Below are 21,759 nucleotides of genomic sequence, written 5' to 3'. Positions count from 1 at the left end.
CCAAACCAAGATTTGGCTTATATAAATTATCATATGACTGTCACTTTTTTGTAGTGTGCTATAAAGGTAAGAAAGATATGTGAAGAGTGGCAAAGAAGAAGACTGAGTTATAATTCTGTGGTTAGTAGTCAGATGTGTTACCTTATTCAGGCTGTTAGAAATAAAAACAGAATATCTAATTTGGTGCAGAGTTCCATTACTTCTGTTGTTGTTAGTGAAAATCAGTAAAGTGGTTGGTCCCGCATCCTGCACTGTAACACTGTAACCTACCCTAATAGAGAAGAACTATCTTGGTTCTGAGGAAAAAAATCAACCTCTCCCTTCTCTGACCCTATGGAAAAGAAGCCAGGCTGCCATGACAACCTTTGTTCCAAACAGCCTTCCATGGTGCCATCCTGGAGAAACCTAGGGTTCAGTACAGCTGCTGTGCCAGACGCGGACAAAATACAGACCTCTTCACTATAAAAAGAAAAGAATTACAAAAAAGTGAATTTCTGATCTTGTGTTAAATATGCTTTTAAAAAAAAGCCATACATTTAAAATGCTGGTACAAAAACCACAGTGAATTAAATATAATTGTTAACCCTTTTGGAATCATGGTACCAGTAATAACAATACCTAGCAGATTAACCAATTAATCCACAGAAACAGTCCTATGAGATATTATGCCCATTTTAAATTGAGAGAAATGGATGGAGATAAATTAAAGAGACACGTCCAAAGCTATAAAGAGAAGCAATGTAGGAGGTGGAATTCGAAAAACAGGAGTTCCTGGCTCCTACTTCTGTTCTCAGCCCACTAGATTACCCAGGAAATATAGATTTAAGAAAGCTTTTGGATTCCACAGATTAGAGTGCTTTGGAATGTTGCAAAATAAGGTATAGTTGTTTACCAATGTTAAGGGTGGAAGCTGAAAACCCCATCATCCAATATCATTCACTGTCACAATGAAGTTACAAAACAATACTGACGAGATGCTTCTTGGTAAATCAGGGGATAAAAGACAGCAAAAAGTAAGTAAAATTTTAAACAGCAACTACAGTGACATATCTTGGTTTAAATTCTTGGTTTAAAAGTTACACAGTTATCAGAAATTAAAACAGTAGTGACCACACAAAAGACAGTTACTTACCTTGTAACCATTGTTCTTCAAGATGTGTTGCTCATGTCCATTCCATTGTAGGTGCGTGCATGCCCCGTGCATGGTTACCAGAAAGTTCTTCCCCAAAGCAGATCCCGTAGGGCCGACTTCAGCGCCCCCTAGAATCCCGCGCACATGGCGCGGTATATGAGGCACAGCCGGCCCTACGCCCCCTCAGTCCCTTCTTGCCAACAACTCTGACAGCGGGGACGGGGGGGTGGGTCATGGAATGGACCTGAGCAACACATCTCGAAGAACAACAGTTACAAGATAAGTAACCGTCTTTTCTTCTTCAAGTGTTTGCTCATGTCCATTCCATTGTAGGTGACTTGCAAGCAGTACCTTGGAGGCCGGTTTGGAGTTCATAGGTTGGTTGACTGCAACACCACCCTACCGAATCTGGCATCATCCCTAGCCTATTGTACAATAGCGTAGTGGGATGTAAAAGTCTGCAAAGCTGCTACGTGGTCATCGGTTCATATGTCCTGCATAGGCACCCATGCCAAGAATGCTGTAGAAGACACTTGCGCTCTAGTGGAGTGAGCTGTGATGTTGCCTGGGAGCGGAACCTTCGCCTGCACATAGCAGAAGTGTATGCAGGCGGTTATCGAGGAGGAGATTCGTTATGACAAGACAGGTAAGCCTTTCATCCTTTTGGCCACTGTGAGGTACAGCTGCAAGGACTTACGGAACAGCTTTGTCCTCTCCAAGTAGAAAGCCAGGGCTCTCCGTACATCCAGTGTATGCCACCTCTTTTCCTCTTCGAAAGGGTGCAGCTATGGGAAAAACACTGGCAGGAAAATGTCCTGGTTGGTGTGGAATTATGAAACCACCTTGGCAAGAAGGTTGGGTGAGGCCTCGGCTGGATCTTATCCTTATAAAAAATCGTATAAGGTGGCTCCTAGGTGAGTGCCCTGATTTCAGACACCCTCTTAGCTGTTGTGATAGCTACTAGGAAGGCCACCTTCCCTCACAGTAGCAGAAGTGGGCAAGTTGCCATAGGCTTGAATAGCGCTCCAGTGAGTCTAGAGAGGACCAAATTCAGGTCCCAGGAGAGTACGGGATCCCTGACCTGTGGGTAGAGCTTTTCTATGCCCTTCAGAAATCTCACCACCATGGCATGAGAAAAGACTGAGCTCCCATGAATTGGGGGATGGAAGGCTGAGATGCACTTTTAGTGAGGCAGTAGCTAGACCCTGAAGTTTGAGGTGAAACAGGTAGTCTAGGACCACCTGGATCAGTGCCTGGTGGGGCGTAATCTGCCGTGCTGCAGCCCAGCAAGTGAACCTCTTCCACTGGGCCAAATATGATGATCTCATGGAGGGCTTCCTGATACTCATCAGTACGGTCTGCACCTGAGATGAGCAAGCTTGTTCCTCGAAGCTCAGCCATTCAGACTCCATGCTATTAGGTGGACGGACTCCAGGTTTGGGTGCACAAGGCGCCACTGGTCCTGGGAAGGTAGGTCGTGCCACCTTTATAGCTCCAGGAGAGGGGCGACCGAGAGCTCCAGGAACGCAATGAACCTGTGCTGCCTGGGCCACGTGGGTGCAATAAGGATGACCCTCGCCTTGTCTTCCTTGATCTTTAATAGGACCTTGTGTTTTAAAGGAATGAGAGGGAAGGCATACAACAGCCCCCATGACCAGGGAATGAGGAAGGCGTCTGACATGGCCCCTTCATCCCGCCCGAAAGGAGCGGAACTGGCTGTACTTGTTGACCTTGGAGACGAAGAGATCCACTTGGGGAAACCCCCACCTCTGGAAGATCATGTTGGCGACTGACAGGTGGAAAGACTACTTGTGAGAAGGTACAAAGGACCTACTGAGCCAGTCCACTGTGGCATTCTTAATACCAGGGAGGTGAGAAGCCACCAGGTGAAAATCATGGCCTACCACCAGATTCCAGAGACCCACCACCTCCAGACAAAGGGCTGAGGAACAAGCCCCGCTCTGTCTGTTGATATAGTACCTTGCAACGGTGTTGTCTGTCAGGACCTGAATCACCTTGCCCTTCAAGAAGGGAAGGAACACCGCGCATGATAACCAGATCGCTCAAAGCTCCCTGACATTTATGTGGAGACCCATGTCATCTTCCAACCAGGTCCTCTGGATACAGTGACTGGAGCTGATGTGCACCCCCAATCCCAGTCCAAAGCATCTGTCACTAGTCATTGAGGGGCCCCTGTCTGCAAAGGGCATTCCCTCCATCGCCATCCGAGGGTCTAACCACCACTCTAGAGAGGCCAGGACTTGTGGGGGCACTGTGACAATCCTGTTCACCCTGCTTGGGGCATATGCCGAGGTCAGCCATAGCTGAAGTGATCTGAGCTTCAGGAGGGCGTGGCGGAGCACATAAGTGCACGCTGCATTATGCCCCAGTAGCTGCAGGCAGACTCGTGCCGTTGTAAGGGGGAAGGCCTGGAGGTTCCTGATCAGGCCGGACATGGCCTCGAACTGGGCCTGCGACAGAATTGCTCTGGCCTGTATTGAGTCGAGGACTGCCCCGATAAACTCTATCCTTTGTACAGGCACCAGAGTAGACTTCTCCTTGTTTACTAACAGGCTCAGCCTGTGACAGGTGGCTCGGATGAGATCCAGACTGGCTTGGGCCTGAGCCCTCGACCTGCCTCTGATTAACCAGTCATCCAGCTACGGGTAGATCTGTACCCCTCAATTCCTGAGATATGCACTTTGCGAACACCCTTGGGGCTGACGATACACCAAACGGGAGAACTGTAAACTGGTAGTGGGAACCCCCCACCACAAAACTGAGAAACCTTCTATGACTCAAAAAGATTGATATGTGAAAATATGCGTCCTTCAAATTGAGGGCAGTGTACCAGCAGCCTCCTGGATCCAGGGAGGGAATAACAGACGCCAGGGAAACGATGTGGAATTTTTGCCTTCTGATGTACCTGTTTAGGCCCTGCACGTCCAGGATGGGTCTGAGTCCCCCTTTGGCCTTTGGGATGAGGAAATATCGGGAGTAGAAACCTCGTCCTCTCATGTCCAGCGGGACCTCCTCTACGGCTCCCAGTATGAGAAGATTGTGCACCTCTTGTAAGAGGAGGTGCTCATGAGAGGGGTTCCTGAAGAGGGAGAGGGACGGGAAAGTGAGGGGAGAAGGAGAGGAAAACTGGAGGGTATACCCCGTTCCAACGGTGCCCAGGACCCAGCAGTCCAGTGTTATACGGGCCCAGGCCAGGAGGAAAGGAGCAAGATGGTCTAGGAAATATGGGGATGCAGGATCCAGGTGCAAGGCTGGAATGCTGTCCTCGTGTGCACCATCAAAATGAGTGACGTTGACTGCCTGAGCATCAGGAGGTAGGTGGCTGCGTGGTCGAGGAAGAAACTGGGCCTTGCCTGTGCCGCCTAATGTTCTTCTCTCTCTCTTCTCCTGTAGGCCCCAAAGTGCTGTGCCAGGAACCTGGGCTGCAGCTAGTGCTGGTTCTGCTGGGGCTGAAACTGTCTCCTGGAAGCCTGCAGCGTGTACAGACCCAACGAGCGCAGAGCTTCCCATGAGTCCTTAAGTCCTGGGACAACGCCGCCGCTGCCACTACATTAAAGAGGTCATCCATCTGCTCCTGCAGCTCCTCCACTTCTAGTCTGAAGTTGGAGACCACCCTTTTTAGAAACTCCTGGTGCACCCGGAAGTTGTCCAGGGGAGCCACTGGGACTGCCACCAGTAGCTCGTCTGGGGAGGAAGAGGATGTCTGACCCTGTGCCAGAGGAGCTGGTACTTCTGCTGAGTGCACCCCCACAGATGTACCTCCATTGGGTCCAACTCCTCCCCTGACTCGGAGCCATGGGCCTCTGCCAGTGGTGCTGGTGCTTCCCTGACGAGAGGAGGAAGTAGGGTCCCAAGATCATCTGCAACCCCCAGCGGTTCCAGTACTGCCACTGGGGTGGCCACTGACCCTGAGGTCACCCTGGAGGGACCGGGAAGGGACCTTGCCCTTGCCCCTCAGGTTGAGAAGGCTGAATGAGGGGAGCCGCTAGGTCCTTTCTTCCCCTGGAATCGCCAGACCCTCTTGCCGGTGACCAGTGTCACCTGGAGCTCGACCGTCTCCCTGTCTCATGGTACTAAGGGTTGGGGGAGCGATGTCTGCGTCTCCTATCCCGGTGCTCTCTTGACTGACCTCTTGAGGACGGGAAGTAAGAGTTTGGTCACCAGTGGCTTCGCTGCCTGGACCGATTTGGCGAGGAGGATGTCCCTGGGCAAGCACTGCGATGCCGGCAAGCGGGTTCTGTGTCGCCCATGCGCAGGTGTACTCATCGGTGCCAGTGACCGAGAACGGAGCCGGGCTCCTGACGGGGAGCATCTGCTTGATACTGCCTAATACTGCCGTTGATCGTGAGTGACGCTTCGGACTGTCTGGGCTCCTCCAGTACCAGTGTTCTGGCCCTAGAGACCACCTCGGTGGCAGGAAATGCATCCCAGGAGATGGTCTCTCGGTGGGATCAATCTCCACTGCGGTGACTCATTTTGCGGAGAAGTGCGTCGGAGATCCGGTGAGGTGTGCAGCTATTGAGGGGGATCCATCGGAGGTTTTCCCCTTGACACGGGCATCCTACCCCTCGCCCTTTCTGTCTGGGCTGACGGGGTGCAAGGAATGGATAGGGTCAACAGGTCAGTTGCTGTCTGAAGCACCTCCAGTGTCGACGGCGCCACAAGGTGTAGTGATCCTCTCCCACTCTGCGGAGTCGGGGGCGCTGTGCAGAGGGGCTCACCATCCCGGGCGAAACCTGCCCCTGTGGGGGATTGCTCAGCACACTGGCTCTGAGCTGCCCCGGAGCTCAACCCTGCATCTTTAGCCTTCTTTTGTGTGGGACAACAGTTGTCTGCCAGACACTGTTTTCTGGGTTTCTTCCTCTGCGGTGAAGAGGAAGCCCGGTACCACAATGGAGCTGGTGCCAGCAGAGCACTCTGCACCGACCCGGCGCTCGGTGCCAAAAGGGAACGGGACAGCTCCAATGCCAGTCTCAAGGCCGCCTCCATTAACAAGGTCTTCAGACGGGTATCTCGTCCTTTTGAGTCCTCGGTCTGAACGCCTTGCATATGCGGCACTCGTCTTTTCAATGATACTCCCCAAGGCATTTTAAACAGTCTTCGTGGGGGTCGCTAATTGAGAAGGCTTTCCCGCAGGGTTTAAAGCCTGGAGATCGGGGCATACCCTGACGCCGGGTAGAGATCCCTAACTGGACTACCTTATCTACTACTACAACAACAACTCACAACTATCTAAACAACTACTTAACAAGTACTTATAAAAACAAAGGCTACAGCTAAGAGGAACGCACCAAAGCAAGTAAGAATGCAGTTCCAGGAACTGTCAGTGCCGGAAAGAAGGAACTGAGGGGCTATAGGGCCAATAATACCTCATATACTGCGCCATGCGCGTGGGACTCCAGGGGGCACTGAAGCTGGCCCTACGGGATCTGCTAAGGGGAAAAACTTTCCAGTAACCATGCACGGAGCGCACAGGCACCTACAATGGAATGGACGCAACCAAGCACTCAAAGAAGAACATTTAATGTTTCTACAATTTTACGAATGTTAGACAGTGAACAGTGAAGCCTAAGGGAAAACACTAAATCAAACACACTATGTTGAAAAAGAAAAACTAAATGATGCCCTTTGTCCATCCTTAGAATGAGAAATTTGTCTTATTTACCTGTAATTCCTCCTAATTTATTTTAATTTGCCTGCAATTCCTCCTCCTGACCCACCACCTCAGATACAGCATGTGTGGTAGGCCAATACTGCAAATATGCAAGTCCCTCTTCTTTAAGGCATGGAATCAGGTTGAAATGAAAATCAGCAGGGGACTCCTATTTAACTCTTCCACCATCAATGAACAAGTATTGTCAATTCAAAGTCCTAGCAACAACTCAATGTAAAATACACTACTAACTGATTGGTTATATAAATGTATGAAAAAATTAGTATGTTCCTGCCTCCATACTAAAACAAAATTAAGTATTAACATCCAGAAAAAATAATGGAACTGGACTACTCATCGTATTATTTAGCTGAAGACTAATTTACAATCTAGATGAACAGATTCTCATTTTCAGTACAAGCCCTACTCTGCCACAGCCTGGAGAACTTTACTCCCAAAGGCTGTATTTGAAAAGAAGGAAAACTTGTGAAAGTTAAAGATCCTTGTTTCTTCAGCCACTACACAAGTCCCCTTAGAATACAATGGGGCCAGGTATCTGGTGGAAACTGCCATGATGCTTTCAGATTGTCCATGTCTGCTCATCTTATACACTGCAGTGGTGCATCCTTTTACCCATCTTGTAAAGGTGTTCTTTGGATGCCTTTTTCCTTTTGCAGCTTACCACTGTCACTGCAAATAGAGACTGATTTTCTGTCTAGTTTTATTTTTTTAAATGCAAAATCTTAATATTGCTTATTCTTTCTGGTGGCTAGGATGGGATCATCTCGATAGTAGGATTACTTCTTGAGATCTATGCATCACCAGTAGGAAGGTCTAAAGACAGCTTTATCTTTATAAATATCCTATGGAGGGGATACTTAGTTCCAAGATCATCCTAGCTGATGCAAAAGCTATTTGGAAGGTCAATTTAAGAGCCAGGAAATAAAAAGATAGTTCAAACTGACTGTTCTGGAGCTTGTCAAACCATGCTGTAACTCCACATTGGACATGGATGAATAGGCAGGCTATGAAAGCATTGAGACCACCTTTAAAACCTTAAGACATCAAGGTGGACAAAAAGGATATCATAACATCACAAATATTTTGAGATTACTGGGGCATGGGTCCATATTCAGGCTAAAAATCCCCCAAACAAACATAGAACTGTGGTGTTCTCAACTGTGGTGTTGAGTTGGGGGGAAAGAAAAAAACCCCAGCACAAGTGCTCTTTCCTGTGACACTTTTAAGGAAAATGTTCAGACTTAGTCTAGCATTGAAAAATTCTTGTCAACTATCTTTTAATCTCTGATATAGCAATTGAACTGAAGTGAAAACCCTAACTCTCCTGTTCTGAAGATGTGAAAGTTTCCATTTCTAGTCATCCCAGGTCCCTAGTTATCCAACTGAAAACCTCCACTTTGAGACTCTATTCTCCCTTGGTTTCTTTTTAGCTTAGTCAGTCAGCTCTTATGTTTAGGATTCCTTTCAAATGCACTACTTTTATATAGAGGTTTGGTTCTGCCATATTGAACAGTATTTGAGCCATCTACGTGTGTGAGTTGCTCCTGATTCCTCTTCTCCTCCTTCCCCTCTGAATGATACTGTTTTACCATTGCATGAAATGACTAATGTTTGTCTTCGACTACGAAGGCCACCTGAAGCTGAGCCAGACAAGGGTGGTGCTTGTATGTCTATGGAACCTATGTAGATCCCTCAGCCTGTCAGGCTCAAATGTATCTGGTAATTTTCCCTCTCTGGTATTATGAAGGTGATGCCAACCATCAGCTCTTTCTGACTTTCCTTGGGAGAAAGTGCATCTCTTTTCCTTGCTCCTCTGTAATTGATCCCACTTAAATATCCTGGTATTTGGCCCATAGAAAGATTTCTGTACGGGTTGCTTTCCGGAGCGGGATGAGATATGACCTGTGAACCAGGGAGACTGGAAGTAGATAGGAGGATTCCATATTGCTCCCCACAAGGTTATGATAAACCACTTAAATACAGAAGGTAGGTGGGATAGTCTTATCCTTCAAAGGATAGGATAGGTCAGTGCAGTTCTGGCTTCTAGCTGAGCTGGTTGTACGTTCTTATACTTTCAAATAAATTGGGCTACTCTGTTTCTGTGTCCCTTGAATTCTAAGTGGATGGAAGACAGCCTACTATAGCTACTGGAGCCATAGCAGGTGACCCTAACTTCTCTCTATGGCTCAATCTCCGAGAGGCTCACTTGTCTTTGTAATTTTGGGAAACATATTACACTTGTGGAAGGAAGCCATTGCTATGACCAGTTTGATGTCTTTGTCCGGGAAAGTGCATCTACTGTGTCACGGAAGTGGAAAAACGCAATCCCTCAAATTTTGGCCCGAAAGGCTATACACATTATTTTCTCTGTGTGGTATTGGAGGAGAAAAATCATGGTCAATACATCTCAAAGAGAGATCCAGGATAGGAACACTCAGCCTGCAGTACTCCTGCTCTGGGTGGCAAGATGCTCTGGCTCAATTTACGAGTAATTCCTAGAGAAGGATGCCCCTGCTTCCATGCCTTAAAAGTGTCTCTTTTACTTCTGACCTATCAGTCATTCCTTGACAATAAAGTGTAACTATAAAACATATTTAAATAAAATGCCCAGGTATTCTGGCAGATAAAATGTAGTGAACTTGAGAATTAGACAAGTTAATGTTATTACTGCCAAAAGTAAATATGTAAATTTAAAGTCTAGCAATAGCATGCTAAGGAATACTTATGACAATGGCTATAGAATAAATTCTGAAAAGCATGTGAAAACACAGCTGTTTTATCCTAAGTTTGAAACCTAAGATGAAAGATGTTTTAGCGAACTCTTCAAAACTTGTATGCTACACAGTATCAACACCTATTTTGAACTCTCTTATCCCAATTTTTAATCCATAGAAGATGGTACAGAATTATGTTCTATGGCATTTAGAAAATCAAATCATCATGATTTACCAAATGCTAGTTGATTCACTGTAGCCCACCACAGCATGACAACCCAATGCCTTGGCATGGGATTTTATCTCTTGTCTGATTTCTGCCCACCACGCATCTCGTGTCTCTGGTTCATCTGAAAGACAAAGTATAAATCAGTTCACTATTCTGCAGCACATCAATTTAAAGAAGTATGTGATTAAACTATAAACTGTCTATTAATTGCTGTTTTTAAATTGTTACATTCATTGTAGTATACTTGCACCTTTGAATTTTTTCCCGTATCTATTTTGTCCTTTTACCAGTTAGCAAACAATGCTTCTTCTTTATGTTGCTTATTGAGCAAAAGCCAGCATGGCTCCGTTTCATTTATTTCCTTGTTTCTAACAAGTGGAAATAGGATTTGTTAGATTAACTGTGTTCTTGTTGCTATTCCTGCAGCAGCAGAAACCAAAATGTTGTAGCCACTGCTTCAAGCTTTACCTACTTGAAGGTCATATTGGTAACTTGCCAAGAGCCTGAGGACTGCAAGTAATTTACAAAAGTGTAGATTTTAGGCACCCTCATCTTTAATACAGAGCTGCAGCTTGTAAAAACAAATTATAGCATTTATCTTGGTCCAAGCAGACTTGTTATCTCTGTTGAACACATCTCCATATTAAAGAGTAGGTCATAGGCCAACACAGAGCTTTGTGGTCCACATCTCATCTGCATTTTCAGTAACTCGGTCCTAAGGAAACTGAGTGTGTTTTAAACTCTTATTTCTCAAAAACTGTTTATTTAGAATCCAGACGTTATTAACCAGATTAATTTTATAAACTTTAAAGTAAGGCCAAGAAATTAAAAAAAAAAAAATCATCTACACTTCCTGAGTACCACTTATATTAGACATTCAAATGCAGTAATAAATGCTACCAAAAAAGCTTTAGAGTAACATTCATTAACTTTAAATATCAAAACAATTACTTTTTAAACAAGGACTCTAATTCTGCAAACCCTCTACATGTGGAATCAATAGATGTTCTGGTGAAGGGTCTGCAACATTGGTCCCTGTTCTTTCAAAAGTGCATTGCTATGTCTGCAGCACCTATAATTAATAGTCATTTACATTTTTGATAAACAAAATATGGTTAATAAATCACTAATACCCAGATGCTACATAGGGATCTGTCTATGTAGACCCTTATGATTACAGAGTCCCACTGAAGTCAATGGCACTTTGCACAGGCACAAGCACTTGCCTGCACAGATCTCTTTGCAGGATCGGGGCCCAAAATACCAGTTCCAAAACCTGAGCCATACTGGGAACTGGCCAGGTAAATGCTTTACTACAAATGCAGCATGGTGAATCTTTGTATATATTGTTTACAATACCTATATACCACGTTAGGCCCATAATTGGGCTGTGATGCAACATAAATGCACCAAGTTAAAAAGGCAGCTGCTTGGAAATTTGTGAATTAAGTCCAAAATTCTATTGTGCAAACATATTTGTTTTTTAATTGGACTTCTGCATATCTAAAATAGAAACTAACAATTATTTTTTTCTATAAATAAAAAGATTAAAAGGATATTTTTTTGGGGAAAAATAGTGTACTTTGCTGAGCTTTACACTGTGTTCTCCAACTATTCCTGACCTTTAACACTTGAATCCACAGCACTGTAACAACTCTGTGCATGCTTCCTCAGCAGAAAGAAAAATGTTAAACAGCAAAAAATTACAGAGAAATCTTATAGTGAAATGTGTGTGTATGTCTGTAAAATAAATATTATATATATATACATACACACAAAAATTTCACTCTTCATAGGAATTCACTAGTCAGAAGTGCAATTTACACACTAAAGAAATTTGTTACTGTTATTGACTTAATGATAAATCAAGTTTCACTACACCCAGTTTACTAAAAGTAGGGTTCCACTGTGTTTACTAATAAAACCCCACACACTCTGCTTAGTAATAGCAGTGAATAGACCGGTTATACACTTTCAGTGACATCACTGTAAGTTTTATATGCTGTCACTAATGGGAGCATTGAGTCATCATTAAAAGCTATTTTGACTGCAAGTTTGAACACAGAAAACCTGGCTCACACTGAGGATCTGCATTCAAACACTCAACAATGTCCCATGCTTTTCACCTGTCAGAAGCTGGGAACACTACAGAGGCAGTTCTTTCAAACTCTAGGGAGAGTACTACAAGTGCCAGCCATATGGGTGGCAGGTGTAGAAGACAAAGCAACTAATACATTCTGAAAGGTGCTATCCCTAATCCTCACTAGCCTTAGAGAGGTTCACAGTGATGCAGGTGCCAAGGTTAGTAGAAATCTCAAGAGAGATCCCTCTACCCACACCCAATCAGAGACAAGTACTTCAATTATTAATGTCTATTACACAACTAAGTTTACTAACCTTGCAGTTTACAAGTGAGGAGCACAGGGCATCCAAAGCACTTACATGTGGCTAGTTAGCTACTCACTACACCTGATCAGTTAGAGTGGGCAACAGGTATGTAGCTAGATTAACAATCCTCCAATACATTATAACTTTGCACAGAGAAATATTCGCAAAAATATCTCATGATCCTAGTCTGTTCCTTTTTGCAGCTATGCATAAAGAGTTTGATGCAAAAGGAAATCAACTTGTGCTAGGATGCTGGTCAGTTTCCCTCTGCAGCCCTAAGTATGGAAAGCGTTACAGTTTGGCAGCTGCTACTGCTTACTGCTGTTGGCCTCAGACAAAAAAAGTGCAAAAGAAAAAAGGAAGGGAGAAGGTGGAGACAAAGTATTGAATAGTCAGGAGAAAAAACAAACAGGAAAAAAGAAAAAAGGTGAGAGAAGAAAGTACAATACAAATACAACCAGTAAGATGACACAAACAAGAATGGGGTGGGAACAAAACCAAAAGAGAAGGAATTGGGACAAAGAGAAACAGAAAAAGTAGAAATAATGACAGGTCCCCACATTGGTACCACATATCACTTTCCCCCATTGAGATTTTGGGCATGTGGATCACAAAGTTTAGGAGTGAGCTTCCTAAAAAATTACAAGAAAATGTATTCAACTCACCTGACTCTAAAACATTGTATATTATATTGGGAGATGATGCAGACTCAGCACCCTAGAGATTCATAGCTATTTCTTTTGGCTGTGGGGTGTTCAGACAACATTTTACCCCTGATTCTTTCCCCAGATTTTTGTCAACATGTCAGGAATAGTAAGATATAAAGTAAAAGCACTATTAATCCACTGTCATATAATGGGCCTGATCCCATTCCCATTAAAGTCAACACTTTTTTTCTCCATCACAGACAATGGGCAATAGGACTAGGACCAATACCGTGGATAAAAGTCAACCAATTGCCACTGCACAAGATTAAAAAGAAATCCCACAGGAGCCATGTTTGTCAACAAGTGTGTATGAATGAAGAGATCATCTTCTTCTGTCATTTAAATGTAGGGCTAACTAATTTTTTTTCAAAATGTGGTAAGATAATGTGAACCAAGGTAATTTATATATATGTAAATATATAAAACACTGCATATTTAGTATACACAAACTTACCTTTGCATATTAAAATACAAAATGATTTTATACAATTAAAGTCAAACACCATGACATTGGAATAGTAATTGATACAAAACACTAAATGCAGTGCAATGTGTAGGCATTCATATTTTTCAGACAAATATATTCACCACAAGCAGCCTTTTATTTTGACACATGAGCCACACAATTCCACATGGGGATGCTGTTGTAGCATTTACACGTTTGATAAAGCTAAGGATTTACATAAACATTAAAGGAGTTAGGGGAAGCAGGATGGCATGTGTCCAGTACACTCCAAAGGGGTGTCTGTGTTGTTTTTGGTTAAAGCAAAAGCTTAAAGAACTAAGGGTTCGCAAAGCAGATTCAGCAGACATTAGCCAGAAACGGTGGGTATTTTGGCGCATGCTTGGATCAGGTGACAGTACAGACTGAAAACTATGGCAGCTCACTGAAATGGTTACAGAAAGTAATGGCCCTGAATTCTAGGTGAAAGCAAAGGCAAGCATACATAGCACTCAATCACAAGCTTTTCTAGCAAATCTATTAGTTTAGCAAGGGTTTTCTAAAACTTTAAGCAAAAGGTTTGCAAAAATTTCTATTGCTATTTAACTGTCCTTTATTGCAAACCCGATGTTGTGAATATCAAGGTATTTAATTAATTATTAAATAACATATTTGTATTAATGTTTCAACATCAGCATGATGCTTATATCAAAGTGGAAGTGTAAACATATTGTTTCTAGAGCTGAAAGATTTGAAAAATGATGTAAATGGGAAGGTATTCTCATAGAGACAGTGCAAACTACATCCTGCTCCAACTGAAAAGTCTCAAACTTACTGTTTATTGAACAGTCTCGGAAAGTGCAAAAAAATGCATCACAACTGTATTATAAAAGTTATTACTTGAGCCCCATATGTTCTTTCCAGTCAATTCCAACTATAGTCAATTTAGCCCTTTTCTCCTTTAGAATGCAAGTTTGATCTCTATTAGATTGTATACAGACACAGGACAAAATCCTGTCTCCCTGGATGAAAGCCCTAGACAGAACAGAACTGGTACAGTTCTTTTATTGCGGGTGGCAAGGGGAGTATATTTCCAGAGCCCAGATTCCTGGGGGCTTCCCTGAACGAGAGCCGCATTTCTTTTCAGGAGTTAAATTAGGCCAGCTCTCAGAGGCTCAATGAGCCAGTACTATTTTCTGGGAGCTGCCATCTTGCACTGGAGAATTTGAACTTTAAAAAAAAAAAAAAAAAAAGTTTCTAGATCCTTAAGTTGCAAATAGAGCCATCAAATATCAATTGAATGTAAAATGATGCAGAGATGTCTGACAGAGAGGCTGCAGACAGCCTGAAATAATAGCTCTATGAAGTATGAACTATTGCAGTTAATTTCAGTTGTGTTAACACTGAAGTCTAATAATGAACATTTAGAATATCAGCATTAAGAAAGGAGAAGGACAATCAGATTATGAAGATTTTTACAATCTACTGAGTGGCATTTCTTGCTGATGTCTGAAAAGGGTGGAGCTTTGGAGAACAACACTATATATTTCAAATTCAACCTTTGGATTATACAGATCAACCACCACACATCTTGTGGAGCAGAGATTCAGTAGCAGTGAGGGCTACTATATTCTCAAAATTGTAGGGGTGGACAGAGTGGTTCTCTTTTGCTCTGTACTCCCTTGCTTGAACTCCCTTGCTTCCACCTTTCAGAACTCCTTTCTGGCAAATACTCCTGACTGGGCTTGAGAGTGAAAAGTAGAAGTGCGGGGGACGAGATCCTGCCTCTAGAGTATGATCCAGATCAAAGCATGATCATTCTTTTTCCATTGATAGTAGCAGTTAGCTTATCTGCTGATCTGGTACTGGAATGGATTTCCAATACAATTCAATAGTGTATTTTGCAGAGTGCATTTTTGGGAAACAAACTTTTGGTTTTTTGTACAGGAATTCTCGTCTGGTTTCCAGTCCAAGAACAGATCCTTAGGATCATATCTGATCCTCAACAGTGACCATATGCACATCTAAGACTTTCTACTGTTATTCTAAAATCTTTTGATTACTAGACACTCACCAGATGTAGACAGGGCCCAAATCTCCCAGGCCTACCCACATACAAACAAACAGAGGGTACTGTGGACTGAACCTACTGTAGAACAAGAGGAATCTAAACCTTATAGACAGAGATTTTCAAACTATCTGTTTTGAAAATCTCAGTCTATCAACAAAGCTAAAACGTGTGCGAATAAAAACATTGCTTTTGGTGAAACAGAAACTGGATAAAGTAATTTTAATTGATAAACCCAAACAACCTAGAATACACTAAAATAGCAAAGCCAGTGTAAGCATACCAGCAAATGAAAAAGCTAAGAAAATTTAATATGCTCATTTTCAAAGTTTATACAATGGACAAAATATTCAGTGCTCGACTAATGGTTTTATGGTATTCATATGGTATTCATTCATTCATATGGTATTCATTGACAACTCTTGACACACATGGACAGTATCTCTCATACCACTGAATCATTACAACAAATGAATTGCTACAAGCAAATCAGGTATAGAGGAAGAGTGGCAATTAGCTCAATTACCTCTGTTGTCACAATGGCCCCAACTAAGAGTCACCTGAGCTGTTGAACTGACCCTGTCAGTATCCTACATAATTAGGATTACCAAATTCATGGCTGTGAAAAACATATCACAGACTGTGAAATCAGATCTCCAATGTGAAATCTAACTATTGGAAGGAAAATGGGAGAGGCAGGGCTGAGGGGCGCCATAGGTGGGGGCTCCTACCATGCACCAGGCTCCAGCTGCTAGTCCTGGAGGGGCTGGAGAGGAACAGCACTTCCTCTTCCCCTGCATGGCCACTCATAGAGGGAGATCAGACCACCTTCAGAGTTGGGCTATGAAGGCAGCAGCCGTGGAGCTTCCTGAAGCTGAAGGAGGTACCAGAGAGCAGCTATGCCTCTGAAGGCAGTGAAGCCACAGAGCTTCCTGCAGCCGGGGGAGATACCTGGAGATACCTGGGTTCATCCCTGATTGGGCTGCCTAATGACTGACTGACTCTCCAGCCTGAAATGCCAAAATGGTTTCTATTACTGCCTTACCCCAATTTCACACTCTAACAGCTCTCACAGTACCTGCTCCTTGTCTCCCATGAATGCCACTTAAGCAATTTTTGACAGGATGCTTAGATACGAAAGTGATAGGCACCTTCTAAATACTTAAGGTAGGTGCTGATTTTCATTGGTGTGATAATACAGCTGTGAACTAAAATACGTTAACTTTAGAATTCTAAGCAGAATATTCCAAATATCAAAGGGAAGACAACAGTTTGACTGTTGGCACTGAAAAAAAAGACTGCCCCTATGGCTCAACAGTTCTTATATCAGCAACACTCGACAAATTACAAAAGATGTACTACGTTGGTATTATACAACCAGGAATCACCTGGACAGAACTAAGTATGATTTAATCTGTTCTGAAGTCATAAGTACTACAAATAACATTCAAAGGGATAGTTCTCCATCAATTAGCAACAGTTCAAGTAAATAATCTGTAAATCCAGTAAATAAGCTCTAACACAGGCAAGCAGTCTGCTAGTAAAAAAAAATAAATAAATAATTTTTTTAAAAGTCTACATTATCTACACACTGAGGGTTTGATAGTAACCAGCATTAGCTAGAACAAGCCAGTTACTGTTACCTATTTTAAAACAATCTAGCCCCAGCAATCTCAGCAATGCAGACATGAGTAGATAGTCTGATGATTTAGAATGCAAGGAGACTGCTGCAGGGTGCGACTGTAAGAGTACTGAAGATACAGACCCTCATGGAGATAAACAAGAAATAATTTTTAAAAGAACACAAAGTATGTTTCATATATACACACTTTTAAAATTAAACTCTCTGCTGATTAGTCCTTGAGGTTTAAGGCTGAAATGTTACCATATTATATTATTTATTATTTGTATTAATTAATGTCAAAAATGGTCATGACAATTACACATATTACATGGCCAGTATGTAATTTTTAAATGCTTACATTTGCAAACTTAAAAAAAGCCAAAAAAACACTTCTTCTCAGTGGACCAGGTCCAAATTAAGTGCCAAATTTAAATATTTAGCTCTTTCCTATTTTTTTTCAGGCTTTCAGTTATTATCTTGATCAGTCACCTATATTATACTGCTGAATGCCGCACACTCGTGCATCAGGATCCTCTAGCACAAATCTCCACAATGAAGTCAATGGGACCGCAGAGGAGCACAGGAACAGTGAATCTCAGTAGAGCATCAGGGACAAAGTTTGCAACTATTGCTTTGGAGCACAACTAGTTATTGAAGAAAGATACCTAATTTGTCATACATCTGTTGTTTTATCACCCAGGCACAATTAATAATATAATTTAAAAACACCTTTAAATAACAGCACTACCTTAAAATAGAGGTATCATCTCTATAAGAAGATAAAGCCTGTCTTCTTCTCTCCATAAAGTTTGTTAAAGTGTAGTTAGTATGTAAAGAGTATACCAAAACCAACTATATACAAGCACTTTCTAAAAGATTAAACAAATCCAGCTACGTGCACACCTTAAAAATGAACACAGACCAAGTATTTTGATATGTAATAACCACAGACCCATAGAAATGTAGAACTGGAAGGGCCCTCAATATGTCGTCTTGTCCAGTCCTCTGCATTGAGGCAGGATTAAATATTATAGACTATCCCTGACAGGCACTTGTCTAACCTCTTCTTAAAAACCTCCAATGATGGATATTCCACAACCTCCATAGGTAATTTGTTCCAGTGCTTAACTACCCTTACAGTTAAGAAGTTTTTCCAAATGTCTAACCTAAATCTCCCATAGTGTAAGGCTACGGCTACATTGACGGCGGGAAAGTCGCTGCTGTCAGATCAATTGCTCTGGATTGACTGAGCGGTCAGTGAAGACCCGCTCAGTCGATCCAGAAATTGACATACTAAGACTACCTTCGCAAGTGGCGTAGCGCTGCATCAACGGAAACCCGGTTCCCATCGGCACAGTGCAGTGAAGACGGTGCACAGAAGAGGAGCCCACAAGTCGACGGGAGTTACGCAAGTTTTTTGTGTAGCTTGTGTAACTCCCGTCAACTGCCGCCGAATCCCGGAGGTAAGTGTAGACAGGGTCAAACTTAAGCCTTTTATTTCTTGTTCTGTCCTCAGTGGATAAGGAGAACAATTAATCACCCTCTTCTTTATAACTTTTTACATACTTGAAGACTGTTATGTCTACCCTCCATCTTTTCCTCCATATTAAACAAACCCAGTTTTTTCAGTCTTTACTTATATGTCATGTTTTCTAGAGCTTTTATCATTTTTGTTGCTCTTCACCAGACTTTCTCCAATTTGTCCACATCTTTCCCGAAGTGTCCCCAGAACTCCAGCTGAGGCCTTATTAGCGCTGAGTAAAGTGGAAGAATCATCTTTTGTATCTTGCTTACAATACTCCTGCTAATATATCCCAGAATGTTTGCTTTTTTTGCAACATTGTTGATTCATAATTTAGTTTGTGAGCCACTATAACCCTCAGAACCTTTTCTGCAGTACTCCTTTGTAGGCAATCATTTCCACTTTTGTATTTGTGCAATTGATTATGCCTTCCTAAATGTAGTACTTTGCATTTATCCTTATTGAATCTCATCCTATTTATTTCAGACCATTTGTCCAGTTTGTCACGATCATTTTGAATTCTAAGCCTGTCCTCTAAAGAGCCTGGAACCCTGCCCAGCTAGGTATCGTTTGCAAACTTTATGAGGGTACTCTCTATGCTATCCAAATCACTGATAAAGATATTGAATAGAACCAGACTCAGAACAGGTCCCTATGGGACCCCACTTGATATACCTTTTCAGCTTCGCTGTGAATCATTGATAACTACTCTCTGAGTATAGTTTTCTAACCAGATATTCACCTCCAATTGTAGATTCATCTAGGCTATATTTCTTTAATTTGCTTATGAGGTCACATGAGACAGTATCAAAAGCCTTATTAAAGTCGAGATATATCACATCTACTGCTTTCCACCATCCACAGGGCTTCTTATCCTGTTGGTTTGACATGATGAATGGGTTTGGGACAGGAATCAGAAACATGCAATCCTAAAACTATTCTAAGGAGACTATACATAGAATTGCAAACACAGAGGGACTTAACTTCTCTTACTGACACCAATACAGAATAGGAACAATAAAAGTCGTATATGGAAAGAACACTATATATGTCAGTAGTCAGCAAGAAAGCGACAACTTACATCAGCACACAGTTACAGAAATAAGATGGATTTATTCACAGGGCTATGTTCCTCCACACTTTCTATTCATGTTTATGTTCCTGATGCTTTTACACATTAAGTTCACAAAGTCTCCACAATCACAGCTCTGGGTACCACATATGTTCTTGGATAAAAAAGGAAAGGACTCCAACTCTAAATGCCCAAATTTAATACCCAGTGAAATTAATGGAAGCCCTTCCATTTACTTCAATGGGAGTTGGATCAGGCTTAAGTGAGTGCATATTAACAAGCTAAATATCTTTTGCGGTTTTTTAAAAAACACTGAATAAAGTACTACCGCATAAAGTCAGAGTTACATTGCTGAGTGGAGTCTTAACCACAATTCTATTCAAGAGACAAGGAATACAAGCCTGTATAGCTACAGTATCTCTAGAAAAATTAAGGATGGGACATAATTTTAAGATAAAACAGGAATCAAAATGACCTTGCACTGGGCATTACAAATATATTTGTTTTAAAAGAAAATACAGATGAAGCAGTAAAACAGCAAATAGACAGATAAACAAGTGAAAGGAAAATCTGTTGCGTCTACTAGATTGGAAAAATTATTCAAGAATTGTTAATGTTTACATAGAGTCATTTCTGTAATGCTGCCAAAGTCAATTAGACCTTGGGTTATCTGCCATCTCAGTTCTAGCTGCATACATAAACTGCCTGTGGGTAATTTTAACTACACGCTTAGCTACACTTTCCTGAAAGTTTTCTAAGGTTTGTATTAAAAGATTTCTGGTGGGCCCATTCTAGCTCTTTTTTAATTGCCCTTTTCAGGCTTGCACATAGTTCCACCATTGCCCATCACCCTTTATCATCTTAAGCCTGAACCAAAAGTCAGAGAAGGAATTTACATGGACTTCAGTTGGCTTTAATCAGGCCCCATGTTTCCAAACCTAAAGAGTCCGTGTGTATGAATAATGATTTTGTGCAATAATAGGAGAGCAGTGATCTGGCACTTTTCCATTTAATTATGCAAACACAAACTGTGACTTTGTTATAGTGATGCAACTACACTGATTTAAAAGAATTTTGCCGGTGCACAGAAAAGAGAATTTGGCCCCCAAAGAATTTATGCAAAGTTTTAATTTAAGGATAGTTTTAAAATCAGTATGCTTAGCTCATACAAGAAATCACTTTAAGCAAAGATTAAAACCAGATAAGTGTTCTCTTTTTTTTAAGACACTCTTTACTGAATTATAAATCTTGAATGTAAACATACAATGAAATGACTAAAAAATGGTTACTAACCTTCTGTAACAGTTCTTCAATGTGTAGCTCATGTTCATTCCAAGTAGGTGTGTGCATCGCGTGCACAGTCACTGGAAGGATTTCCCCTTACTGTTATTCATACGGTTGGCTCTGGAACCCCCTGGAGTCATGCCATCATGGCACCTTATATAAAGCCCTGCCAACCCCCGCCTCTTCTGTTCCTTCTTGCTGGCTGGCTCCAACAGAGGGGTAGGCGGGTGGGTCTTGAAATAGACATGAGCAACACATCTTGAAGATCAACAGTTATGGAATATTAGTAACTGTTTTTTCTTCTTTGAGTGCTTGCTCATGTCAATTTCAAGTAGGTGACTCCCAAGCAGATCCATAGGAGAAGGGCGGTCAGAATTCAATGACCTGCAGATTGCAGTACCGCTCTACCAAATGCAGCATCGTCTCTGACTTGCTGTGTAATAGCACAGTATACCACAAATGTGTGAACAGACAACCACATCATGATTCTACAAATATCTTGGATCGGAATCTGAGTGAGGAACGCTGCCAAGGACGCTTTTGCCCTTGTGGAGTGAGCTGTCAGTGCTGGGGCTGGTATTTTTGCCAAATCATAACATGTCCTCATATACAACGTGATCCATGAAGAGATTCTTTGTTATGATACTAGATGGCCTTTCATCCTGTCTACTATTGCTATGAAGAGTTGCATTGTTTTTCTAAAGGGTTTAGTCCTCTCAATATAAAAAGCCAAGGCCCGTCTAACATTCAGAGAATGCAGCCTCTGCTCTAGGCTGTTAGATTGTGGCTCTGAGTAGAAAACCAGAAGGAATATTGTCTGGGTTTGAGTGGAATTGTGACACCACCTTCAGAAGGAAAGCCCAGTGAGGGCTCAGCTGAACC

The 21,759-nt window shown here is 42.3% G+C and overlaps 1 protein-coding gene across 24 annotated transcripts in view; it reads right to left on the bottom strand.

Annotated features, from left to right (window-relative positions):
- The window catches only part of C2CD5 (C2 calcium dependent domain containing 5), a 120,494-nt gene that overhangs the window by 45,862 nt on the left and 52,873 nt on the right, over positions 1-21,759 (bottom strand). For 13 of the 24 annotated variants that reach the window (XR_010921940.1, XR_010921941.1, XR_010921942.1 and 10 more), the window contains 2 exons: positions 9,777-9,891; positions 271-459 (listed from right to left, as the gene is read on the bottom strand). Coding sequence is in view for 21 of the 24 variants with exons in the window: in XM_067559228.1 (XP_067415329.1) it covers positions 271-459; positions 9,777-9,891 (304 nt within the window). In the remaining 3 variants the exon portion in view is untranslated. The remainder of the gene's footprint in view (positions 1-270; positions 460-9,776; positions 9,892-21,759) is intronic. The other 11 variants (XM_067559215.1, XM_067559230.1, XM_067559232.1 and 8 more) reach the window with 2 other exon arrangements.

This window comes from Emydura macquarii, unplaced genomic scaffold, assembly GCF_026122565.2.
Source record: "Emydura macquarii macquarii isolate MOO-44397 ecotype Brisbane River unplaced genomic scaffold, CSIRO-AGI_Emac_v2 contig_2205, whole genome shotgun sequence".
NCBI classification, from domain to species: domain Eukaryota; kingdom Metazoa; phylum Chordata; order Testudines; family Chelidae; genus Emydura; species Emydura macquarii.
This window is presented reverse-complemented; position numbering and strand designations above follow the sequence as displayed.